The 23949-nt window shown below is 35.7% G+C and overlaps 1 protein-coding gene across 1 annotated transcript in view; it reads right to left on the bottom strand.

Annotated features, from left to right (window-relative positions):
- The window catches only part of ATM (ATM serine/threonine kinase), a 121770-nt gene that overhangs the window by 70297 nt on the left and 27524 nt on the right, over positions 1–23949 (bottom strand). The window contains 15 exon segments of the mRNA XM_020996097.2: positions 4983–5152; positions 6128–6304; positions 7459–7579; positions 9219–9349; positions 9477–9552; positions 12546–12701; positions 12806–12888; positions 14178–14377; positions 14785–14953; positions 16160–16249; positions 17298–17423; positions 18285–18410; positions 20498–20723; positions 20925–21020; positions 23286–23480. Of these exon segments, the coding sequence (XP_020851756.2) occupies positions 4983–5152; positions 6128–6304; positions 7459–7579; positions 9219–9349; positions 9477–9552; positions 12546–12701; positions 12806–12888; positions 14178–14377; positions 14785–14953; positions 16160–16249; positions 17298–17423; positions 18285–18410; positions 20498–20723; positions 20925–21020; positions 23286–23480 (2142 nt within the window).

Genomic DNA, 23949 nt, shown 5'->3' with positions numbered 1-23949 from the left:
TACTGAAGAAAATAACACCTTAAAAAACAGACTAACACAGAACACTTACTAGCTGTGTGAACCCTGGGCAAGTCACTTAACGCCCATTGCCCAATCCCCCCCTCCCCAAAAAATAAAAAGACAAAAAAAAAATTAAACTAGACCAAATGGCAAAAGAGGTCCAAAAAGCCAATGAACACCTTAAAAAGCAGAATTGGCCAAATGGAAAAGACGGTCCAAAAGCTCACTGAGGAAAATAATTCCTTAAAAATTAGAATTGAGCAAATGAAAGCTAATGATTCTATGAGAAATCAAGAAATTATATAACAAAATCAAAAGAATGAAAAAAATAGAAGACAATGTAAAATATCTCCTTGGAAAAACAACTGACCTAGAAAATAGATCCAAGAGAGAACATTTAAAAATTATTGGACTACCTGAAAGCCATGATCAAAAAGGGAGCCTAGATGTCATCTTTCAAGAAATTATCAAGGAAAACTGTCCTGATATTCTAGAGCCAGAAGGTAAAACAGAAATTCAAAGAATCCACCAATCACCTCCTAAAAGAGATCCCAAAAGGCAAACTCCCAGGAATGTTATAGCCAAATTCCAGAGTTTCCAGGTCAAGGAGAAAATACTGCAAGCAGCCAAAAAAAAGACACAATTCAAGTATTGTGGAAACACAATTAGGATAACACAAGAGTTAGCAGCTTCAACATTAAAGGATTAGAGGGCTTGAAATATGATATTCTGGAAGTCAAAGGAGCTATGATTAAAACCAAGAATCACTTACTCTGTGAAAATGAGTATAATTTACAAGGGGAAGAAATTGACATTCAATGACGTAGAGGAATTTAATGCATTCTGGAGAAAAAAACCAGAGCTAAATGGAAAAACTGACTTTCAAATACAAGACTCAAGAGAAGCATGAAAAGGTAAACAGGAAAAAGAAATCATAAGGGAGTTATTAAAGTTGAACTGTTTATATTCCTACATGGAAAGATAATATTTGTAACTTATGAGACCTTTCTCATTATTAGGGTAGTTGGAAGGAATATATATATAGACAGAGGGCACAGGGTGAGCTGAATATGAACGGATGATATATAAAAAATAAAATTAAGGGATGAGAGAGGAATGTGCTAGAAGGAAAAATGGAGAGGTAGAATGGGGTAAATTATCTCACATAAAACAGTCAAGAAAAAGCTTTTACAGTGGAGGGGAAGAGGGGGGAGGTGAGAGGGAATGAGTGAACTTTACTATCATTGGATTTGGCTTAAGGAGGGAATAACATACACACTCAACTGGGTATGGAAATCTATCTTATCCTACAGGAAAGTAGGGGGCAAGAGGATAAAAGAGGGAGGGGTGATAGAAGGGAGGACAGATTGGGGGAAGGGGTAATCAGAATGCACACCATCAAAGGGTGGGGGTGAGGGGAGAGATGGGAAGAAAATTTGGAACTCAAAATCTTATAGAACTGAATGTTGAAAGCTAGAAATAAGTAAGTTGGGGGAAAAAAACTTTAACAAAAAAGATATAACAATAAAATTCACATTTTGTGATGTAATTGCTCTTCACTATACCTAGCAGCTTTCAATAAGGTTCTAAAAGTACAAATGATATGGTTTTTGCTGGTTCATCATCCACAGCAAGTCTTCTAAATGTAGACTGCCCCCACAATCCCTCAGATGAATTCTAGATCAAGTCTCTCTCCTGAGCTCCAGTCCCACACCCTCAACTACCTATGGGACATTTCAAACTGATATCCCATATATGACACAAACATATCCAAAAACAGACTCACTATCTTTCTCACCCAAACATCTCTCTTTTCTCTACTTCCCTGTTTCTGTTAAAGGTACCTCCACCTTTCCAGTTTCCAAGGCTCAATCTCAGCGTTATCCTCAATCCCTGACTGTCCTTCATGCTACACAATCAGTTAGCAAATATTGCCATTGTAGCTGTCCCTTTCCCATCACTCATAGCCACCAACTTGGTCGAGACCTTCAACATCCCTTTCCTGTATTACTGTAATGGATTCCTTAATGGCCATTCCTGCATCAAGTCTCTGCCCACTCCTATCCAATCCCACACAGCTACCAAAGTGACTTTCCCTAAGTACAGATTGGACCATATTATTCCACTATTCCACAAAATCCAGTGACTCCCTACTGCCTCTTGAGTAAACAATAAACTCAATAACCTCACAACCTAGCCCAAACCAATCTTTCCAGTATCATTATCTATTAATCCCCTTTCCATTCTCTAGGACCCAGCCAAACTGGCCTTCTTACTGTTCTTGTTCAGGGAAGGCTAGCTCCTCTGGTGCGAGGTCCCTTGAGCCTTTTCAGAGCTGCTTTCCACCTTTAGTGTCCACCTGACTCATCCAACTCTCACCTCTGGGTCCAAAAAACTGTAGTATGTACAGGCCTGGCAAATCATTTCAGCAGATGAGCTAAAACCAAATACAGCATAACCAAGGGGTCTCAAACCCTTCAGTGAATTAGGAGGGTGTCTCCCCCAAGCATGCAAAGACTTCCCTTGGTGGAATAGGCAGATAAGAACAGTGCCTAAGCAGGCACTATGGAGCACTTAGAGCTTGGTTAGACATAAAAGATGCCAAGGTCATGGGAAACACTGACAAAGGACCACCCAGCATGGCATGCCACATCAAAGAAGGTGCTATGCTCTATGAGCAAAGCAGATTTGCAGTAGCTCAAAAGAAATGTGAGATGTGCAAATTTAGAGACATCTCCACTCCAAATGTTCATATGGACTATTTGTGCCCAATGTGTGGTACAGCCTTCCAAGCTTGTACTAGTCTGTTCAGCCACAGTCGGGCACACCATACCTTGACTCCAAAACAGTTATGTCAATTTTTGTCCTCTTCAAGAATGAAGGACGATAACCAACATAAAATACTCCGTCCTTTGCGCTGTCCTCCATGACTATAAGAAACTCTTTTCTCACCTCCACCTCTCAGAATCCTTTGCTTCCTTTCCAACTTAACTCAAAAAACTTTATACTTGAAGCAGTTCCTGATGTCCCCAACTGCTCCTGCCCTTCCCAAACTACCTTGCCTTTATTTTGTATATAGTAAACACTCTTCCTACAACTTACAATCCTCCACCTACTTTTCAATCCTGTGACAATCGGCTCCTTTCTGTTCCTCCATCTGTTCACTGCAGGAACTTTCACTGGCTGTCCCCCATGCCTGGAATGTTCCCTGATCCCTACCTGCTGGATCCCCTGGCTTCCTTTAAGTCCCAGATAAAATCCTACTTTCTACAGAGACATCTTTCCCACTCCTTCCTAATTCTAGTGCCTTTCTTCTACTGATTATTTCTCATTTGTAATGTTTTTATCTTATTTGTCCTGTTGTTTGCATGTTGTCTTGCTCTTTAGATTGTAAGAGCCTCAAGGGCAGGGACTATCTTGTGCCTTTCTTTGTATCTCCAACTCTTCCACAGTGCTTAGAATATAGCAGGTGCTTAATGAGTGCTTACTGACTTAACTAACATGAAGGGGATTAAGGTAAAAGAAGACTGGGAAGTTGAGAATGCATATGTTAACATATTTTCTCCTCAGCAGAACGTAAACTCCTGAAGGGCAAGGGTTATTCCATTTTTGTCTTTTTTTATCTCCAGAGCCTAGGACAGTGCTTGGCACACAGAAAATGCTTTAAAAATGCTTGAAAATGGACTTCTATAAAGGCATGAGTCTTCCGTGAAGTCTGCAAGCCTTTGGCTTATTCATTTTCTTAACTCTGAATCATATATTCAAATACAGTTTTCACCTTCTTTCTCTTTTGCATTTAAGAAACTGAGTATCACTACACACACCCACAACCACATCTCACTAAACTTAGACTGTTCTAAATATTTCTTTTAGGATTTGTTTACTCCTTTGTTCTCTGCAACAGATATTGGTTGTCTTCTTGGAGAACTTTTTGGTCATGATCATCCTAAGTAACAAGACCAAGTGGTTTACGAACTGATGTTTCCTCCTCTATGTGCATGTAGGAGAAAACAAATTCTGTCAACTGCTTTATTTGCCCCTCCAAGGAGATCCTATGAGCCATCCTTCCATTAAACACCAGTTTCTTTATATCTTCTGATTTCATTTATATTGAAATGGTTCCATTATCACACTTGTTTGGTATATTTTGACTTGTTTGGTCATTGGAAATAGAACCTTTATTTTGAGCGCTAAACATTAAATTAATATTGAAAGACTAACTAAAACTATGTAATCCTCAGTGCCCTCTGCTTCCATTTCTGGGAGTAACTCCAGCACTGTAACTGTGTCACTTCTTTGCCTGAGAGAGATACCAAGAACTAAAAAACACAAATTAGGCACTCTGAAGGAATTCAATAAAAAAGAACACGGAACAAGCAATTAATTGCTTGATAACTAGTACTTTAAATGTATATACATACACATACATATACACACACGTATTATGTATGTATACATTAAAAACCAACACCAACACCACCAACACCACCCAGGAACGTGACTTCATTGGTAAAAGAAACTCCCAGCAAAGGGTACCCCCCTACCAATGCAGATAAACATTTCTGCTGTAAGTTACATAGTCTTAACAGATTTTCCTGGGGTACAGAGATGTTAATTGCCCAGGGTCACACAGATAGTTGTGCATCAGTGCTAGAATATGAACAAAAGGTTTTTTTGCTCTCAAGTCCATCTCTCTATCAATTGTACCCCATTCCCCCTGTACTGTAGTATTTCACAGTTATAGAATGCTTTCACAAACATTCTATTTGGACCTCACATCAATCTAATGAGTCTGATAGTACAAATATTATTATTCTCATTTTACAGATGAAGAAACAGACCCAAGTTAAGTGATTAATTTACTATCACAAAAGAAGTGTAAAGGAAGGATTTATATAGAGGTCTCTGATTCTAAGGACAGTACTATACCTACACACACACTCACACATTAATTTAGAGATGTATACCATTTGCAAAGCTACCTGTAGAAATCTGTAACATTTGTGTAGTTCAGTAAAATAAAGGGAAAAGACGACAAGTTGTATCCAGTATCTTGTAATTTCAACCATTCCAAAACCAGATAGTCTAGATGAGAAGTCATGAAGTCTTCTAAGTGTTTATACTCAAAAATTTCAGAGACTCTCTTCAAAACCTGTGTAACCCAAAAAAACACTCTATTTAAAGGAAACATTCAAGATATGGTACATGTAAATACAATTCTCATTTAAATGACCATGAGAAACAATGCTCTACAATTCAGAACATCTAGGCATGAAAATGACAGACATGACTCACACAATATTGCCTCCACTAACATTGCTTTTTGATGCTGTCATTAATATAGTATTCTAAAAACCTACATTAAGTCTCCCCAAATTCCTAAAATGAAATGGAAAGAGTGAGGGATTACAAGTCAGAAAATCTGACTCAGGTTCAAATTCTGACTCTACTATCTGGATAACCTTTCGGGCTCCCATTTTTATCATCCGTGAAAAGAAAAAGCTATTTTGTTTGTTTTCCCAAGGAAGAATGTGGGACTAAAATTAATGTTTTAAATATTATATAATCTTTGTACTTATTTTAAGCTTTTATTATTCACATTTTTATTGTGTATAAAACATCAACCCACCTGTAATATTATTTTATGGAATGGATCAGCATTTCATTCAAGGCCTTCTATTTAATGAACTAAGTAATAACATAAGATGGAGTGTGCCTCTACACTACTTCCAAATTAATATAAATATAAATAGAAGAAAAATACATGCTACATAATGACTACATTTACAAGAACCCCAGAATAAAATATTTTATTTATAACAATGAAACTATAACACTCTTTAAAATATTTTAAAATTAACATATAGGGTAGCCCAAAGGTCTTAGTGCAATTTTAAGCTATTAAAACTTAAAAGCTTAAAATTAATATTTATAGATTAATTAATATGGTATTATCATAACATTTAAGCTATTGGGCTTAAAACTGTACTAAGACCTTTGGAACATCCTGTATATGCATGTTATATAAACTATTTCTAAAATTCTATTAAAAATTATTTTCAGAAATACTAAAAAGATTACAGGAGGTATACAAATGACAATTTTAAACTCTCTGGTCATATTTTACCTTTTTTACAAGTTGGGTTTCTAATCCATTTTCTTTCACAGACTGGCATATGGCAAACAAAGCCTGTTTTTCACACACAGGGCTACAGTATAAAATCATGGATATTGTCATCAATAAAGCAGCTTTTCTATTATAAGGCTCATCCAGCAGTTCATCAGCATTGGCAGGACTTCGAGACTTCATTGGGCAAAAAAAAAAATTTTAATAAATAATATCAAATGGATAGCAAATACTGGAATATTATAAACAAACAAATTAGAATAAAACTAAAACTACTTACAAGAAGCTAGTGAAAAACTCAATTATTTACTTTGCTCTAATCCAGAGGTAGTATTCAAGAAGAAAGGACAAAAAGTCCACAGAATCACAGAATTTTAGAAATCAAAGGGACTTCAGAAATTATCTAGTTTTTTTCAGTGAGAAGAATTTACTGTTAATGAGGCCTTATTGATAGGACTTCAGGAAGAAAAAAAAACTTTATTCAAAGATAAAGAGGCTTTCAAGAAAATTTTTTAAAAATCAGAAAGCTCCCAGGATATTGTATAAGAGAGACTAGAAGAAGTTATCTATATAGTACCTATACTTATATATTATCATTGATATAGTCATTACTTTAATAATGAGATCTTATGTTTATATAGCACTGTAGTTTCCCAACTGCTTTTACAACAATAAGACTATTATTCATAGACACTTCAATATTCAATCATATCTTCCAAACATTGACAGGATTTTAAATCTTGCTGTACCTTATGAAAAGCAGGGCATTCTCTATCACAGAAATGTAAAAGTATTAAGAAAACTGGCTTGAAAAATATAATAAGTCAGGGACTGATTCACACTCTATCATAACCTCTTCTCTTCAGGTAGCTCAAACCACTGGAATTGAAATATACAAATCAAACTCCTCTGTGCCCGCAATAAAACCTCAGCAAAACAATTTCTTCCTAAGATAAACTGATATAATTGTTTTTACCTCTTATCTATATTGTTTTTAGACTGTAAATTACTGGACAGAAACTGTCTTTTTAATTATATTTGGTAAAATGGCTAGAAGAGTTTAGGTGTAGGCTTTTTGTATGACCTTGCAAGTTGTGACTCATCCTCTAATCCCTGGATTGTCTGTCAACTAGCGGCTGTGAGCTTTCATTTACAACTTGACAAAACCTGCTTGTGTACATTTCCTGGAATTAAAAATCTGAATATTGAAACCTATGCTACAGCCTACCTTGTTTACCCACAGACAAGTACAAAACAAGCACATGCTTTTTATAACAATGAGGCAACAAACAAAAATGGTTACATGAGAGCACTTTAAATTGCAGGATTACCATTTCTCTCATTCCTTCCTGGACTTTCAAATACGCACTTTCAAAAGCTTTTTGCTGGCGCTTCAAAGGAAATGCTCTTGATAACTTCGAAATGGATACTGGCTTTGTATCCCGAAATAATCTTTTTTTTTTTTAAAGACAAGAAGAAAAAAAATAATTAGGTGCAACCAGTGTTCCAAAATCCTCTTTCAACATATTGTGAATATAGAAAACAAACCCACTGCAAGGCATGCAAAGTTTATAGTTACATCCTAATATTTCTTTCAAAGGACTGTGTAATGTTTCTTCATTTAGGGAGGCTCTAAATACTTATAATTTCAGGTATAATTTCTACACCATATGAGTAATATAATCTTAGAACTAAAATGGATACCAAGGAATACAGTTCCTGTGTCTTTAGATAGGCCTGTGATTATTAAATCAGACAAAACAGATAATTTACATATTCTAGATGAATGCTGCCAAGGATAAGGTGCCTATATTCTCCTGTGGTAGGCTGTTCTTATATTTAAACAATCTTTCAGGAGTTTAATCGAAAACTCAACAGATTAAATTTAAGCTCACTATACCACTTTAATCACTGAACAGATGGACTTCACAGAGAAGCTGATCTGTACTTTCTGAATAATTGCCCTACAAGGATGACTATCAGTCATCTTTTCTTGAGACATAATAATTTAAGCACCTTCATATTTCTCCTTATTTTCGCAAACCTTTGATAAATTTCTGTTGTTCTCTGAACACTCCAATTTCTCTAGATCACTCTTAAAATAGTAACACTAAAATTAAATGGTAAAGTTCAAATTTACAAAAATAATCAAAGCCAGTTGTATACTAAAAAGATTACTTAATAGTTCTTATGTCTGTTTATATATTTCAGTATTATACAAGCTTTTTACATATTACTCCATGTCCATTCTAGACAATTTGTTGCCCACTATATTCTCAAAGTCTTCATTTTTTTTTTACTTTACACCTGTGATATTTATCCCATATATGCACTTCAACATCATCCTGCTTTTGATGGTCAACTGCTATCTATTTTCCATGGTTCTTAACAATTCTAATTTAGTCAGTATCACCTATATATTTAATGAACATGCTCATAAAGAAAAAAATTTTCAGTCAGCATGGTCAGACACCTAGATTCTCACTCATACATAGCTTATCAGAAACCGGTCTGAACTACTAGATATATTAGCTCTAACAAATTCACAAGGTGTTTTAAAAACATCAAACCATGGCCACATTAAATAGCAGAAGGGAAGGAAGAAAAAAAGCATTTCCTGAGTGCCTACTATGTGCCAGGCACTCTGCTAATTGCTTTACATGTATTTTATTTGATCCTCACAATCACCGGGGGAAATGGGTGCTATTATTATCCCCATATCAGAGTTGAGAAAACTGAAGCAAAGATTAAGTGACTTGCCCAGCATCACACAGCTACTAAGGATCGAGGTCAGATTTGAACTCAAGCATTCCTGTCACCAGGCCTGGGGCTTCATCCACTGTGCTGCTTAGTTGCCTAGGAGTTACTTCTTCATCAGATTTATATTTGAAAAAGTTTTTCATTAAGGAAATCTCTTCAGGGCTTATATATCAAGCTAAGAGTTACAATACAAACCATGTTGGCTATCAAAGTCAACATGTCACGTAAAAATATGCCTAATGTGCAGCACAGTTTTAACTTCATCCTCACTCACACAACCAATCCTGAGGTGTCCTTATGAGTTTGACACTACATGAAAAATTTACATCACCGGTTAATTGACTTTGCAGCAAGCATTCGAACTTGGTGATGGCTGTCAGCTAGAAACTGTGGGAGAACTTCTGTCACAGGTAAGTCTTTTTCCACTATGCTGAGAACAGCCCACTTCAAATGCGGATCAGCCTAAGGAGAATTAAAAACTCCAGGTAACATAGTATAAAACCAAAATCAAAATCAATACTTTTCTATAAGTTGAAAACCTGGATTTTTAAATTATCTCCTAATCTCTTAATAAAGAAGCACAGCTCACCTCAAGCAAGGCTTTTAGGCAGTCTACTAGTGCCATTCTCACAGGAGCCATACATTTGCCTTCCTTTGTTAAGTGCCTGAAACAAACAAAAATTATTAAAAATTCCAATCTATCCCTTCCATATTTGGTTCTCTACACTGGCAAATCCTGATTTTCCTTAGTTCTCTCAAAGCCTTCTCATGTTTAATGAAAATCAACAGGGAAAGGTACTTAATAGATGATCTGTATATTACTATATGTATCTTATGGTTAATGTTTCAACTGATATGATTAAGAAAACTTTTGAGAGAAACTCCAAAAAAAGTTTCATTTCATAGCAGCAGAGAGTTCTTGAATCTTCATACTACCTTGTTGTTCAAAGTTCATATCACAAATAAATAAGACTTTAATGCTAAGTTACTTGCCTGTGCTTCTTAGCAGATGCTCAATAAATGGTTGCTGGGTGAAGGAGAGAATTTTCAGGTTTTTTACCCATAAGAAGTACACAGAACATTAGCAAATTAGCCACATTTCAAATCTTTTCTCCTCAGTCCTTCCATACTCCTCCACATGCTTTCTCAATTCAATAAGAATTTACTTGTCTGTAATATCCTAAGTGTTGTGTAAGATGCTGGGGACCCAAAGACTAAAAACACAACAGTTCTGGCCCTCGAGGAGATTACATTAAATAGGAAGAAGCAACATGTGTACAAATAAGCAATGAAAAGAGCATTGGCTCTTGAAACAGAGGACCTGGAGTTCAAATCCTGCCTCTGAGCTTATTTTCTGTGTCCTGCTCTAGGTCTCAGTTTCTTCATCTGTAAAAGAATGGAACTAAACTAAATGGCCTCCAAAGTTCCTTCCATCTCAATCTATGTATTATAAACAGATATAAAATAAATACAAAGTAATTTCATGGGGTCAGAGTGGGTAGCACTAGCACCAATGACAATCAGGAAAGGCCTCTGAATGTGAAGAGAGCCTTGTAGAAAAATTTAGGGGTTCCAAGACATAGAAAGGAGGAAAAAGAATACTGCATATAAGGGGACACCCATGCAAAGTCACAGAGGTGGGAGATGGAATATAGAGTACAGGGACAACAAGGGGTTAAGTTTGGCTTGAACATAATGTATATGAGGAGGACTAATGTGTAATAAGCCTACAAAAAAGGGATTAGAATAAGACTATGAAGGGCTTCAAACAAACCAACCAACTTCTTAAGAACCCTTTTTCCTAACAACTAAAAAAGAATATCCAATATATCAGGAAGATTCATTTCAAGTATTCCTATGAGTTTTGGGCCATGAACTACTTGAATATTTCTCACTGCTGGAACTATAACCAAATTTGTGAATGAGAGAAAACTAGGAAGGTTAGCAAATACATTTGATGACAGAGTTAGGATCCAAGAGATCTTCAAAAGCTAAAAAATATCTGCTTAACAGGAAGAAATGGAAATAAATATAAAGTTGTTTCACTTGATTTTTTTTGAGAAGTCAATTGTACAAGTATAGGATGGAAGAAAATATAGCCTAGGCAAGAATTCATGTAATATCACGGTTCAATTATCTCCTCTACGTAAAAGATTCCCAAATATAAGTTTATTTTTGGACCTAATCTCTCCTGAACTCCATTTTCATGTTACCAACTCTCTGCTGGACACCTCCACCCAACATGTCCCAAAACATCTCAGACTGAACAGGCCTGAACAGAACTTATATTTCCTCTCAAAGTATTCATCCTCCAAAGTTCCTCATTTCTGTCGACAGCACCATCATTCTTCCAATCACCCAGGCTTGCAAATCTGGAGTTACCACTGACTCTTCCCTTTTTCTCAACCCCATATCTAAGCAACTGCCTACCAATTCACTAACAGTCATCCCTCTCTACCTCTTCCCTTGTTCAGGTCCCGGGCTACTGTAACATCCTCCCTGACACTAAGTCTTCTCCCTTTCCAATCCATTCTCTAATCAGCAGAAAAATGTCAGTATTCTCACTCATGAAAATTCAAGAGTCTCCCATTATTTTTTAGGATGACACACAAAAAACTATTTAGTAAAGCCCCTAACATTTCAGCTCATACCAATATTTCTAGACTGATTTCACAATTCTTGACAATCCTACCTACAGTCCAACAAAACTGGCCTACTTGGCATGCCTTGTAACAACTATTCCCTCTTCCACGCCCTCACCTTGTCAGAGCGGGTGTACCCAGGCCATAAATACTCTTCTTCATGTCTACTTTTTCCAAATTCCTAGTTACCTTCAAAGGCTCAGTTCAGGTGCTGCCTCCATGAAGCCCTTTCTATTCTCCACAATTTCTTATCTCTCTTCCCCAAATATGTGTGTGTAAGTACACATGTGTGCATGTGATATTTAGTTATCTGTATACTTTGTTTTCCTCCAGCAGAATATAAGTTCCTTAAAGCCAAAGATGATTTTCTTTCAGCCTTGCATCCCCGAGCCTAGCATTGTGCCTTGTGCATTACAAGTGCTTAATAAATGCTTATTAAATTAAACTTCACTTATCAATAACTGGTGTTGATTTTTATATGCTTTATTTGGTTCCTGTCATTGACAGTTAGGAAGACATCCAAAATAAGTCTTGTTGCAGAGGTTTTTCTTATCCACTATCTACTGCTACAGGCAACATCGTAGAGTAGCAAGAAGGCTAGATTTGTAGACAGAAGACCTAGGTTTAGAGCCCAACTAACACTACCTATTTAATACTGGATAAGTCATTTAACTTCTCTGAGCCTCAGTTTCCTCACCTATAAAATGATGGCGTGAGAACAGATAACCACTGAGGTCACTTTTGACTCTAAATCTTTTATCCTATGATCCATATATGTGAAAGTATAATTGATTCAAAAATTCCAGAACTTATATGCTAAATCTATTTTTAAAACAAAAAATCAAAACAATCAAAAAGAACTCCTTCAAGGTGTATGAAGAGAAAATACACGAACTAAATGTCTATCAGTGGCTGGAATAAGCTATTTTGCAAAAAAATTATATATTAATGCAAAAATCTCCATTTACAGTTAGAGACAGGAAGAGAACAGAATTATTCCATAAGTTTATACCTACCAAAAAGCTCCAATGACTGTTAGAAACTGTCCTTGAGCATTCCTTGTGTTTTCTACATCTGAACTACACTGACCCAGATTTGTTATTACTGGAAGAGTGTGGCTTAAGATTGCTCTGCAAACCTCTTGGTCACGACGATACAAAGAACACACATTGCTATGTTATATTGTTTAAAAAAAAAAAGAAAAGAAAAATTATAAGTAAAGTAACAACAAATGAATAAATTAAAGTTAATTTTATATTTGGATTCAATTTCTTACGAAAGAGGCTTCAGAAGTTCAGAAACTTCTTCCATCGGCAAGGGGTATTCTTCAACTGGGAGTTCCTTTAAAAGCAGCAAGTACTAAGACACAATGATAAAATGTTTTTATATATTTATGTAAGACAGAAATATATGTAAAATGTCTGTGAAAATGTCTTTAAAGCAAATGTAAATGTCTAAAAGTAAATGTCTTTGCACAGACATGGGATAACAAAGATTAATGTTGCACTTATACCCTACTCCCATAGCACAAATTATGCTTGAGGCAAAGGTGTAGCCACCACAACAGGGGCCAAAGTTGTACAGTGTAAAAAGCAGAAGATTTGGAGAAGCCCTCAGGTCGCTCCCAGATCTTACATCTTCTACCTGGTCAACTCTGGGTAAGTCACTTTACATCTAGGAGTCTCAGTTAGACTAGATGGTCTCTGAGCTCCCTTCAAATACCAGGATCCTATGAACAACTAACTTCTATAAATAAAATCACTGAAGTTTATGAAAGTTTCCTCACAAAAATTCTGATAGGTATTACTAGCCCAATTTTACAGAAAAGTTCAGTAACTTGTCTAGGTTTATTTGACTAGCCAGGATCAGGCCTTCTCACTCTATAGCTAGGGTTTTTTCCTCTACAACACAACTGTGCCCAATGAATCCAGAACATGGAAATGGGAAAGATGGAGCCATATATACTCTTTAAGTCTTTCTGCAGCTAAACTAGCCTCTTTAGAAGCTTTGGGAAACGTACAAATTATTTTCACAAACAGAATAGATAGCAGTAAAAAAAAATTACATAAAGCCAGGTACGTTAGGATTCAGTATATGTTTCATATTCAATCAAGAGTCTAAGAGCTGGAGTTCACCACTGTGGGTCCACAGTCTACAGAAAGATTTTGGAGAGTCTGAACTTGGATGGGAAAAAAATCCCCTCTTTATTTTGACTAGCTTTTGGTTTCCTTGGCAATATTATGTATTCTATTTTATGTATTTAAAAACATTATTCTGAGAAGGAGTTCAAAGGTTTGACCAGACAAAGGGGATATAGGATACAAAAAAGATAAAGAATTCCTAGTCTAAAGCATCACATAATAATTACACCTGAAGAAAATATAACCCTAGCTTATCCAAGGATAATAACCTAGGTTCAATGTTACAATTCCTGCTTGAAAATGACTTAAAGACATTTTAAATGGAAGAGCATTTTGTTACAAACTACTCTAGTTTTATTTCTCTGGGAGCAATTTCCTATCAACAATGCTTGCTTGCGTGCGTGAGTGTGTGTGAGTGTGTGATTTATTAAACTTTAAGAATCAAAGATACACCGCAACAACTGATAATAGAAAAATCTAACACTTTTCCCATAATACTTGACTCACCATGTGTAGATGTAGGGATTTAGAAGTGTCTGATATGCTTGGTTCAATTAGCTTCAACAGCTCCCTCCTTATGTCAGATGCTCTAAAAGATACTGTATGGGATTGAGCTGTAGTTACACAAATACACAAGAACTTGAGCATGTCAAGGAGAAGGAGATCTTGCTTTGTCAAATGTTCTTCAGCTAGAGGGCTTATTGCACCTGGAAATAAAATGTGCTGACTCAGTTCATAAAGAGAGAGATTTCTTGAGTTCTCAAAAGGAAAAAATAAAGCAACAACATTTCTGAAGTATTTACTCAGATGTATCTCTTTTAAACAATCACCAATATATGGCAGATGAAAATCTAATGTAACTGATTAAAACCTAGCATCTTCAGGATGAAAAGAGCATTGTCATTAGAAACTAATATGGAGTGGCCGAAACTCAACCTAGCACTAAACAGGTACAAGAAAATGCCAATTCCCAATAACCAGTGTTACAAGAAAAGCTGATTAAAAATCAACACAAATTTCAATCATTACATCCTTTGTACAGCAAAATCAGTAGCTAGGAAGAAAAAAAGAAAAAAAAGAAAAAAGAAAAAAAGAATATGAAGCATCCACTCACCAAATGTATTTTGTACCTCTCCAGGTTCACTTGCATTATTAATATTAGTATCATCAGATTCAAATAGGTTCATGGTTGACTGATCCTCTACCTCTGTTAGGTTTCCATCAACATCATCTTCCTTTAGTTCTACTTCTCCAGAATCAAATGGCCTTTTAGTAAGGGATGCCTTCAAAGAACAGAAATTATTTTGCTCTATTAGATACTGCTTCTGATAGAAAGCTGTATATCAGTTTGAGGAACAAAAAACAAAAAAAACTCCACATCCAGGTCAGAATGTTAATTTCTTTTTGATATGCAAATATGTTAATTAACCCCGTTTTCATCTCCATATTCCAAATGATGAAATTGATATAAATGAACACACTTTTCTAAAAGCCTAGAAAATAAAAATGCAAGGCTGAATGTTTCTTTATATCAATACAAAGATAGTTTGTATTTAAGTGAGATGTAGAGAAATTAGGACTGCTCTAGATATTTGATTATCATCTGGAAAGTAAGGGAAAATGAACAAAAGAAGATTTCCGTGAAAAGAGAAATTTAATTGGGTACTTAACTATCTGGAAGAATACAAGATAGTATGAATAGCTGATGAGACACCTTTCCTTCCATAGGCAAAGATCTTAGAGTAAAATAGGAGGGAGGCAGGGAGGCAGCACAGTAAAGAAGAAACAGGGCAGTGCTTGGGGCTGGAGACCCCAATTTTGTGTCTGACACATATTAGTTGGATAACCAGGGGAAAATCATCGACCTCTTCGAATCTCTGCTTCCCTGGAAGACTGTTATGAAGGTCAAGGGAGATCATACCTCCGAGAAACTCATAGTTCAATATAAATATCAGTTAATAGCATTATTACTTGTGGTTAGATATTGGGAAAAAATTTCTTGACTATGTGAATTATGAAATATTAGTGGCTGACACCAGGTCACAAAGCTATAACATGTTAAAGGCACAGCCACATAAAAACAAAAAAACCCACACTCAAACTTTCCTAAAGCTCTTTGAGATCTCCCAAACCCCTGGCCTATAACATGTGCTTATTACCTATGCTTCCTCATGGTACAATGTAAACTTCAAAAGTGATCCACTGTTTTATTTTGTATCACCAGTACAAAGTGGGTATATCTTGTTTGTTGAATTGAATTAGTGGAGACATTAAATCTTTTCTTTTTTTCTAGCATATTTTAAAATAATGTACAAAACTATATATTTGGGATTTAGATGCAGTCCTGAACAGAATCATCTGCATATCCTGGTATAGGTGATCTCTTTAGAGAATTAAAATGAAATTAAATCTAACTTATACTCTAAAATAATACTCTAATACACCATATACAAATTGTTAAAATTCTTAATGATTAGAAGCATACTTACTAAATTTATGCAAATGTCCACAATGTCATTCATTAACTTTGATGTTAACAAACGCAGAAAAAGTCCAGAAATAATCTTATTTGGCTTGTGCTATTAGGGAAAAAAAAGGGGGCAGGGGATTTACATCTAAGTTACAGCAAATTTGGACCATTTCTGTTTTAAGAAAAAATGCATTTCTTCTGCATTATGAGTTCTCTACAAGATTAAGAGAATATGGTGATAAACATGGAAGATTTCAATGTTAAAGATTACATAAATTATATACTATACACATGTATGCGAATCTTGCTTCAAAAATAGTAAAAAAAAAAAACCCAAACCCTCATTTATAAATAACTATGAATAAGTGGTGTCTATCACCTAAATTTCACTGCACCTTTTCTTCATTCTATTATATAAGCAGTCAAATAAATAAAAGCTATTGATTCTAAACAACCCAAAGAGAGAATTCTAAAATCAATCCTGTTTCATCATCCCCCTCCTTGCTCACAAGAAAATTCACTATTACATGGCTAAAAATCTATGTTGTTGATATCAAGAGCATTTATCTCAATACAGATCATTAGTTGCCCAAAATTTCTTTTCTACATTTATAACCTGGTCAAATTTAGCTGATTCCCAGTTATACTCCCAATAAAGCTGAAAATTACTAAACAGTATATTAGAGTTGTTAATATAATTGCATCTGACTGAACATAACTGAAGCCACCACAGGCACTGAGGCATAAATAACCAGTTCAGGTAGTAAGTTCAGTTTTTACTGGTCACCTCTACTCTGAATAAGACAAGGACTAATAAATCTCAAGATGAAAGCCCCTTAACAAAAACAGCAGAGTTCATCATTCCTTAATTACTTTTCTTAAGTGGAGGTTTGACCACAACACTGTCCCTCTGCATAAACTTCCCTGGGCCCCCTACTGCCTCTATGTTAAAACAAAAACTACCCTGCTAGACATTTAAAGCCCTTCATAATTTGTCCCCAATCTATCTTTCCAGCCTCAATATCCATGAATTTCCTTCCCAAACTGTACAGACCAGCCAAGTTAACCTTCCTGCTATTCTTCATACAAAGCAGTCTACATATTCCAAACTGTCGAGGAAATCATAAGGCTAAAACATTAACCAAAAGGAATCTTACCTTTGTACAATTATACAAGTATCTGGTACAAAGCAACATCGTAGTCCTCAATGAACAAATTCTAGATTCTTCATTTATCTTACTTTTAAACAAAGTAATGCTTTTTCCAGCACACTGCATCAGAGACTATTAAAGAACAGAAATGGGAAACAAAACACACCAGAAACAATTCAAGTAAATGTAGCAACAGAAAACTAACTTTTTTGGAGAAGTCTCTGGATTTTTTGATAAAGATATATTATTAGGAAGCTCAACTTGATAATATCACACAACTAAAAATCATCAAGGAAAAAAATTGTGGAAAGGCGCCTATAGCACTTTTCAATTAACATACAAAATTGATAGTATCCAAAGAGGAAAAAAAATAGGTAAACCTTAGAAGACCAATTTCATTAAATCATAAAAGAACGTTAACTGGCAATTATCACTAGGCAAATGAACAATTTGATGAATGATATAAATACAAAAAATATTAATCTGTTACTAGGCTTAAAGTAATTAATTTCACGTCTAAAGATTAAAGAAAATACATGGTATATAAGCATACCCAAAACTTGTGCAAATGAATTAAAGCCACAAAGATTAGCCTAGACTTAGATGTATGGGTTATACAGATTTTCCTATGTAGAACAGAATAGGTAATCATAAATATAGGACCATATGATGATAGGAACACAAATTTAGAGAAGTGGAAGGACCTCAGAGACCACTGAGTCTAAATTCACTATACAGATAACGAGCAATTAGGTGGCAGAGAGGACAGAGCAACAGGCTTGCAGTCAGGAAAACTTGAGTTCAGATTCAGACACAGACACTTATTAGTTATGTGACACCAGATAAATTACTTATATGCTTATAAATTTTAGCTAGTATCATTATCATAAACAAATTTCTCAAATGCCAACTTCCTAACAAATAAGTCAATTGTTCATGAAATAAATGCTATTTAAAATTTTGTCTAAAAAGTCTTGGCTCATATTTTCTTACCTTGGCATTTTGGAACAATCTTGATTTATAAGCATCTTCTTCAGACAATATACCTGCATAACAACAGCAGCCAAGAACACCCACCAAAAGACTCGAACATCGGACAAGAGCTTCTGACCTTATAGTCTTGAAATAAATCAGAAGCACAAATACAAAGTATGTTTCTGTTAATATGGTATTGTTCTGGAGTTAATAAATGACTTTGACGAAGTGTACTGTAACTAGCTTTTAAATGAACTAGTTTTATAGCTATAAATTATAAAAAGTTTAAAAAGTAGTAGCTCATCTTTGTGAACAGTTTTAAAAATCCCCACAGCTGAAAGGAATTCTGATCCAAACATGTGAGGCCCTAGCCTGCTCAGTCAAGACAAAGACAAATACACACATTCTACTAGCCAAACGTCAGCTACACTGTTACTGCTAGCTCACCATTTGACATGCTCCACACCACAACTGAAGCAGCACGGATACATTAAGAACATCCTCAGGCCCTGCACAGAGCTTTTAAAATCTAACACACTGTATTCTGACTACAGCTGCGTGTGTGCGTGTGTGTATCTCACATCCTTGTGCTACACTGCATGCTCTAGGAAAACAAGAGATTGGTTTTACTTAGGCCACTAATGATCATAGAAACAATTACCAAATATTATCTTTTCTTACAGAAAAGATATTGTAGCACTGATGAGTTATTTTTAATTAAAATAAAGCAGAATTTAGAAACTGGACTATATGACAAAGAAACATAAGTGGTCAAGTGCAGGGTCTTTATGAGCTAATTTTTCTCAGATTTTCTGAGCTGTAAGAATGAGGAGGCAGGTATATCATTCCTGAGGTTTTCTGCTATTCTTCCTTCTGCCTCTTTCTCTTTTCCCTGGTACTGAGTGGTCTGCAGATTTTATGCCACAAAGATGGAAAAGAGACATGAGAAATTATTGAAGTTTCCCATGAATACAGCATGATCCCTCCTTCCAGTTTACTACCTTTTCCCACCTCTTATTCCAGCTAAGTCTTTTATATTTCTTTTTTTGCTTTGCCACTATCAATAAAATAGTTATTAAACACCTACTATGTGCCAGTCATTGTGCTAGTCATTGAGGATATAAATAAAAAAATTAAACAATTCCTGACCTCAGGGAACTTACATTATACTGGGGATGACAACATGTACATGAATAAGTATATCCAAAATAATTACAGGGTAAGTTAGAAAGGTATTGGAGGTGGAGGGAGGATACAGCTGTCCACACATCTCCTCTCTAGAACGGTGAGATGGTTCAACATCATGAACAGACATAGTTTTAATCAATGGAAATGACATTTTAAAAGATGCATTAACATCTGTTTTCCACTGTACCCTAAGGTCCACAAGACCTTTCCATGTGACTTACAGCTAAAACCTCTTCTATGTGCTATCTCCCCACAAAAAATATGCCCCAAAACAGGAACTGTCTTGCTTTTCTGTTTGTACTCCAAACACTCAACATAGTGCTTTTCCCCACAGTAAGTACTTAATAAATGATTTTTCATTCATTCATGCCTCCTGCTACCATATTAATCTTCATAAAACATCACTTTGATTATGCCACTCTGCCAATGAAAAATCTGGAAAGGTTGTACTTTTTTTTCCCCAAAAGACTTTTTGAATTCAGAGACTTCATGCACCAAAAAAGATAACCAATGTAAAAGTGTTCTGAAAATTTTTAAATATTATATAATTGTTGGCTAGTTTTATCATCATCATCATCATCATTATTATTAATCTTCAAAGACCTAACTGGTTGTGATATGGAAGAAGGCAGAATTAGGGAAATGGAAGAAAGATGAAATCTGCACTGATACTAGGAAATACTTCCTAATAATTGGAGTGGTCCAGAACTAAAAGAAGCTGCCTCAATAGCAGAGCCCAAATGACCACCTTTAATGCTGCAAAGAAGATCCCTGTTCAGGTAGCAGCTGGATTAAATAACTTCTGACTCAGAGATTCTGTGATTGTGAAACAGTCTAGTACAACACAAGTGTAACAGTATTTGCTAGCCTGTTCTTCCCCTCAGCTGCATGTCCTTTCCTTTAAAGACAGCACTTTCTTATACCACTGATTCTTTCCTCTCTAGCCTTTCCTACTCAGGGCCCCAAAAAACCACTCTGTAACCCAAAATGGAAAAAATATCATTGGTCAAAGTTGCAGGTTTAAATTTATCCTTAAATCTCACCTCAGAGGAATAATTATTTAGAAGCTGCTCAGACAATCCTAGAAGATAGCGATCTAGTGTTTCTTTTAGATTCTGATGGACAGAAAGTCCAGCATTAGCCTGGATTTTTTCAGGGGCACCATCCATCGTACTGGTACAAAAGTCCATCTGGTCAAAAGTTGTCTGAAGGTATAGCTCTTCTACTTCTAAGAATGTGGCCTCCACTTTGCCTTTTTGCTGCTGCTCACTGTAAGACAATTTTATGGTCAGGTTATCATAAATGAATAGACCTTTCAATACCAAAGTCATATAGATCTCTATCACCTGAGAGTAAGGAAAATCTTCACAGTTGGGAAGTGCTCAATAAATGATTTTACGTTTAATAAGAGACAGTTCAAATTACATTACAATTCTGTTCTAGGAAACAGAAATTTCTCAATTTACATACCATTCAGACACACTGTGGAAAAAGTCCATTGCCGCTTTACAGTGCTTCATGGTGAGACTCACAAGAATTGACTCCAGGGCTAGATGAGGAAAATTGCTGTGCAGAAGAAGTTTGTCACTTAAGTTTAATAAGTACATTTAAACAACTACATTAAAACAATCCTGCTTCTATGCATGCAAAGGAGAGAGAGAGAGAAAGAAATCCATGCATGAAATACAAAATAAGAAAAAGGAAACTGTGCTGTGAAAATAATAGCTAGAAAGTCAGTTTTGTTAATTTGTCAAGTCTTTGAAGAGAAGCAATGCACGATAAGCCTAGAAAAATAGACTGAGGCCATTTATACTGTAAAGGATTAGATATGCCAAGCAGAGAGAGGAATTTGTATGTTAGCCTTAAGGCAACAGGGAGCCTCTGGAGCTTCCAGAACAGAGATGGGAAAGACGTCATCAGACCTTTGTTCTAGGAATATCAATTTGGCAGTTGAGTGGAGGAAGGGCTGGAGAGGGGAAAGACAGGAGGCAGGGAAACCAATTAGGAGACTATTACCAGAGTCTAGGCAAGAAACAATAAGTACCTGAATTAAAATTGTGACACCATGAGTCAACAGAAGGATAAGGATATGAAGGATGTTGTGGAGGTAGACTTTACAAGACTAGATACTAATTAAATGGGGGGGGGAATGAAAGAGTGAAGAGTTGAGGATGACTCCAAGAATCAGAATATGAGTGACTTAGGATAGTGGTGTCCTCAAAAGAAATATGACAGTTGAGAACAGGATTGGGCTGGCATAGGGAAGGGAAGGGAGAATGGTATAATGGCTTCTATTTTGGACATAGGGAATTTGAGATGCCTATAAGCAAAGACCTAATTGTCACTTGCACCTTTTAAAATTCTTAGCTTTCTTCAGAGCTCAAATGTCCTCACTTGGGGACCTATTCTGATTCCTCTTAAGTTATTAGTGCACTCTTATGATATCACTTTGTATTTACTCTTCTGTACACGTTATTTCTCCCACAGGATGTAAGCACCTTGATTGTTTTTCATTTACAGCTCTGCATCACTATTGCCTAATACAATTTTGAAACACAGTAAGTAGTGCCTACTATGAATAAATGCATATTCAAGTTCAAGACAAGACTTTCAAACATTATCCCTGGATGGTAATTATCATTTACTTTAATTACTTTATTACTTCTATGGAGATGACTCCAATTCCAGCTTTAACCTCTCTCCTGAGCTCCCATCATACATCTCCAACTGTTGACTAGATCTTTCAAATTGGATATTGCAAAGATATCTCAAAGCTCGGTATTTCTAAAACTAAAATCACCCAATTTCCCCAGAACTCACTGCTCTTGCAAATTTCCCTATTTCTGTTGAAGACATCACCATCCTTCTCAGCTACCCAGGTTTGCAACCTTGGCATTATCTTGTCTACTACCTCTCCTTCTCCCAACATATCCACTCAACTGCCACATTTGGTTGTTCCTATCTCACCAACATCTCTCTTCCCTTTTATCTATTCTTAAAACCACCATCCTAATCCAGAGTTCACACCTTCAACACCTCTAACCCACAACTACTACAATAAGCTAATTGGCCTCCTTGCCTTAAATCTCTCATTGTTCCAAACACACTCCCAGAGCTGAAAACACAATTTTCCTTAAGTACAGATCTGTCACTTCCGTATTCAACAAACACCACTGACTCTCTATTGCTTTTAATATCAAGTATAAACTCTTCTGTTTAACTTTTAAAGCCCTTTACAATTTGGGCCCAACTTATTTTTCCCACTTCAACATACATTACTTCACTTTGTATACTCTGTGGTCCAGCCAAACTGTTCTTCAGACACACTCCAACTCCCATCTGCACATCTTTGCCATAGCTGCCATCCCTCTCTACCCCACACCTGGACTACTGTATCACCTCCACACAGCCACTTCTTAGAATCCCATGGTTGTTTTTCCCCCTGATGCTGTTGTAATGCCACCATCTGCATGACAATGTTCTTCATCCCCTTAACTGACAGTTCTTTTCTCTGTCGAAATTTAACTTTTTTTTTAATATTTTTTATTTTGAATACTTTCATTATGAATGTATATTTTGTCTCTCCCAATAGAATGATATAAGCTCCTTGAGGGCAAGGGCTATCTCAAATTTTGTCTCTGTATCTCTAACATCTAGCACATACATAGTAAGCATTTTAAAACGCTTGCTGATCCATGGTAAAGGCTTACTTAAACTACTTTACTCTTACTACTAAAGCTATCATAAGGTACTAAAGTTATCATAGAGCAATAATATGACTATTAATGTTAAAATAAAATGTAATACAGTTTTCTTCTTAAAAGAAATTACCTGCAAAGAACTGGAGGGAGCTCTGTACTTTCTTCCATGTCATCTTCTAACTGATAGAAGAGCAGCCACTTCATAATTAACTCTTGTATTGAGTACCCTTGATTTATTTCACAAAAACTCTGATCTACTCCTACTTTTGACATCTCTGGAACTACGCAGGAGGTCAAAGCTAATGACAAACAACATACTGCAGGACTTTAAAAAAAAAGGACAATTTATGTTACGGAGAATGCAATCATTACACGTTAAAAGAATATAAATATATTCCTTGGCAAATCACTTAAATCTGTCATATCTTGGTTTTGAACTATCTCAAACTGTAAGATCCATGATAATGTATATCATGATTTCCAGGAAGTAAATTAATTAAATATTATTTGAGAAACAAAATAATTATTTGAGAAATAACAATTCTTTGGTATCTATGATCAAGGTAATACAGGAGATAGAGGATTACTATGAGTAAACAAGTGACAAATTACAAGTTGTATCCAATAGTAGAAAGAAATTCTTCACCTCTGCAACAACTGTCTTTACCTTTGTTGAAGTCAAAATCACATTTACCTTGGTTATAGTGACTTTTCATGGCCAAACTACAAAAACTCATGAAGTAAAGAAAACTTCAAGCGAAAACTGTTAAGTGAAACTACAGGCATATTGTATT

The sequence above is a fragment of the Phascolarctos cinereus genome, unplaced genomic scaffold (assembly GCF_003287225.1).
Source record: "Phascolarctos cinereus isolate Bilbo 61053 unplaced genomic scaffold, phaCin_HiC Scaffold_726;HRSCAF=1367, whole genome shotgun sequence".
In the NCBI taxonomy this organism is placed as follows: domain Eukaryota; kingdom Metazoa; phylum Chordata; class Mammalia; order Diprotodontia; family Phascolarctidae; genus Phascolarctos; species Phascolarctos cinereus.
Note: the sequence above shows the minus strand (reverse complement) of the source record. Positions and strands in the feature narration are given on the sequence as shown.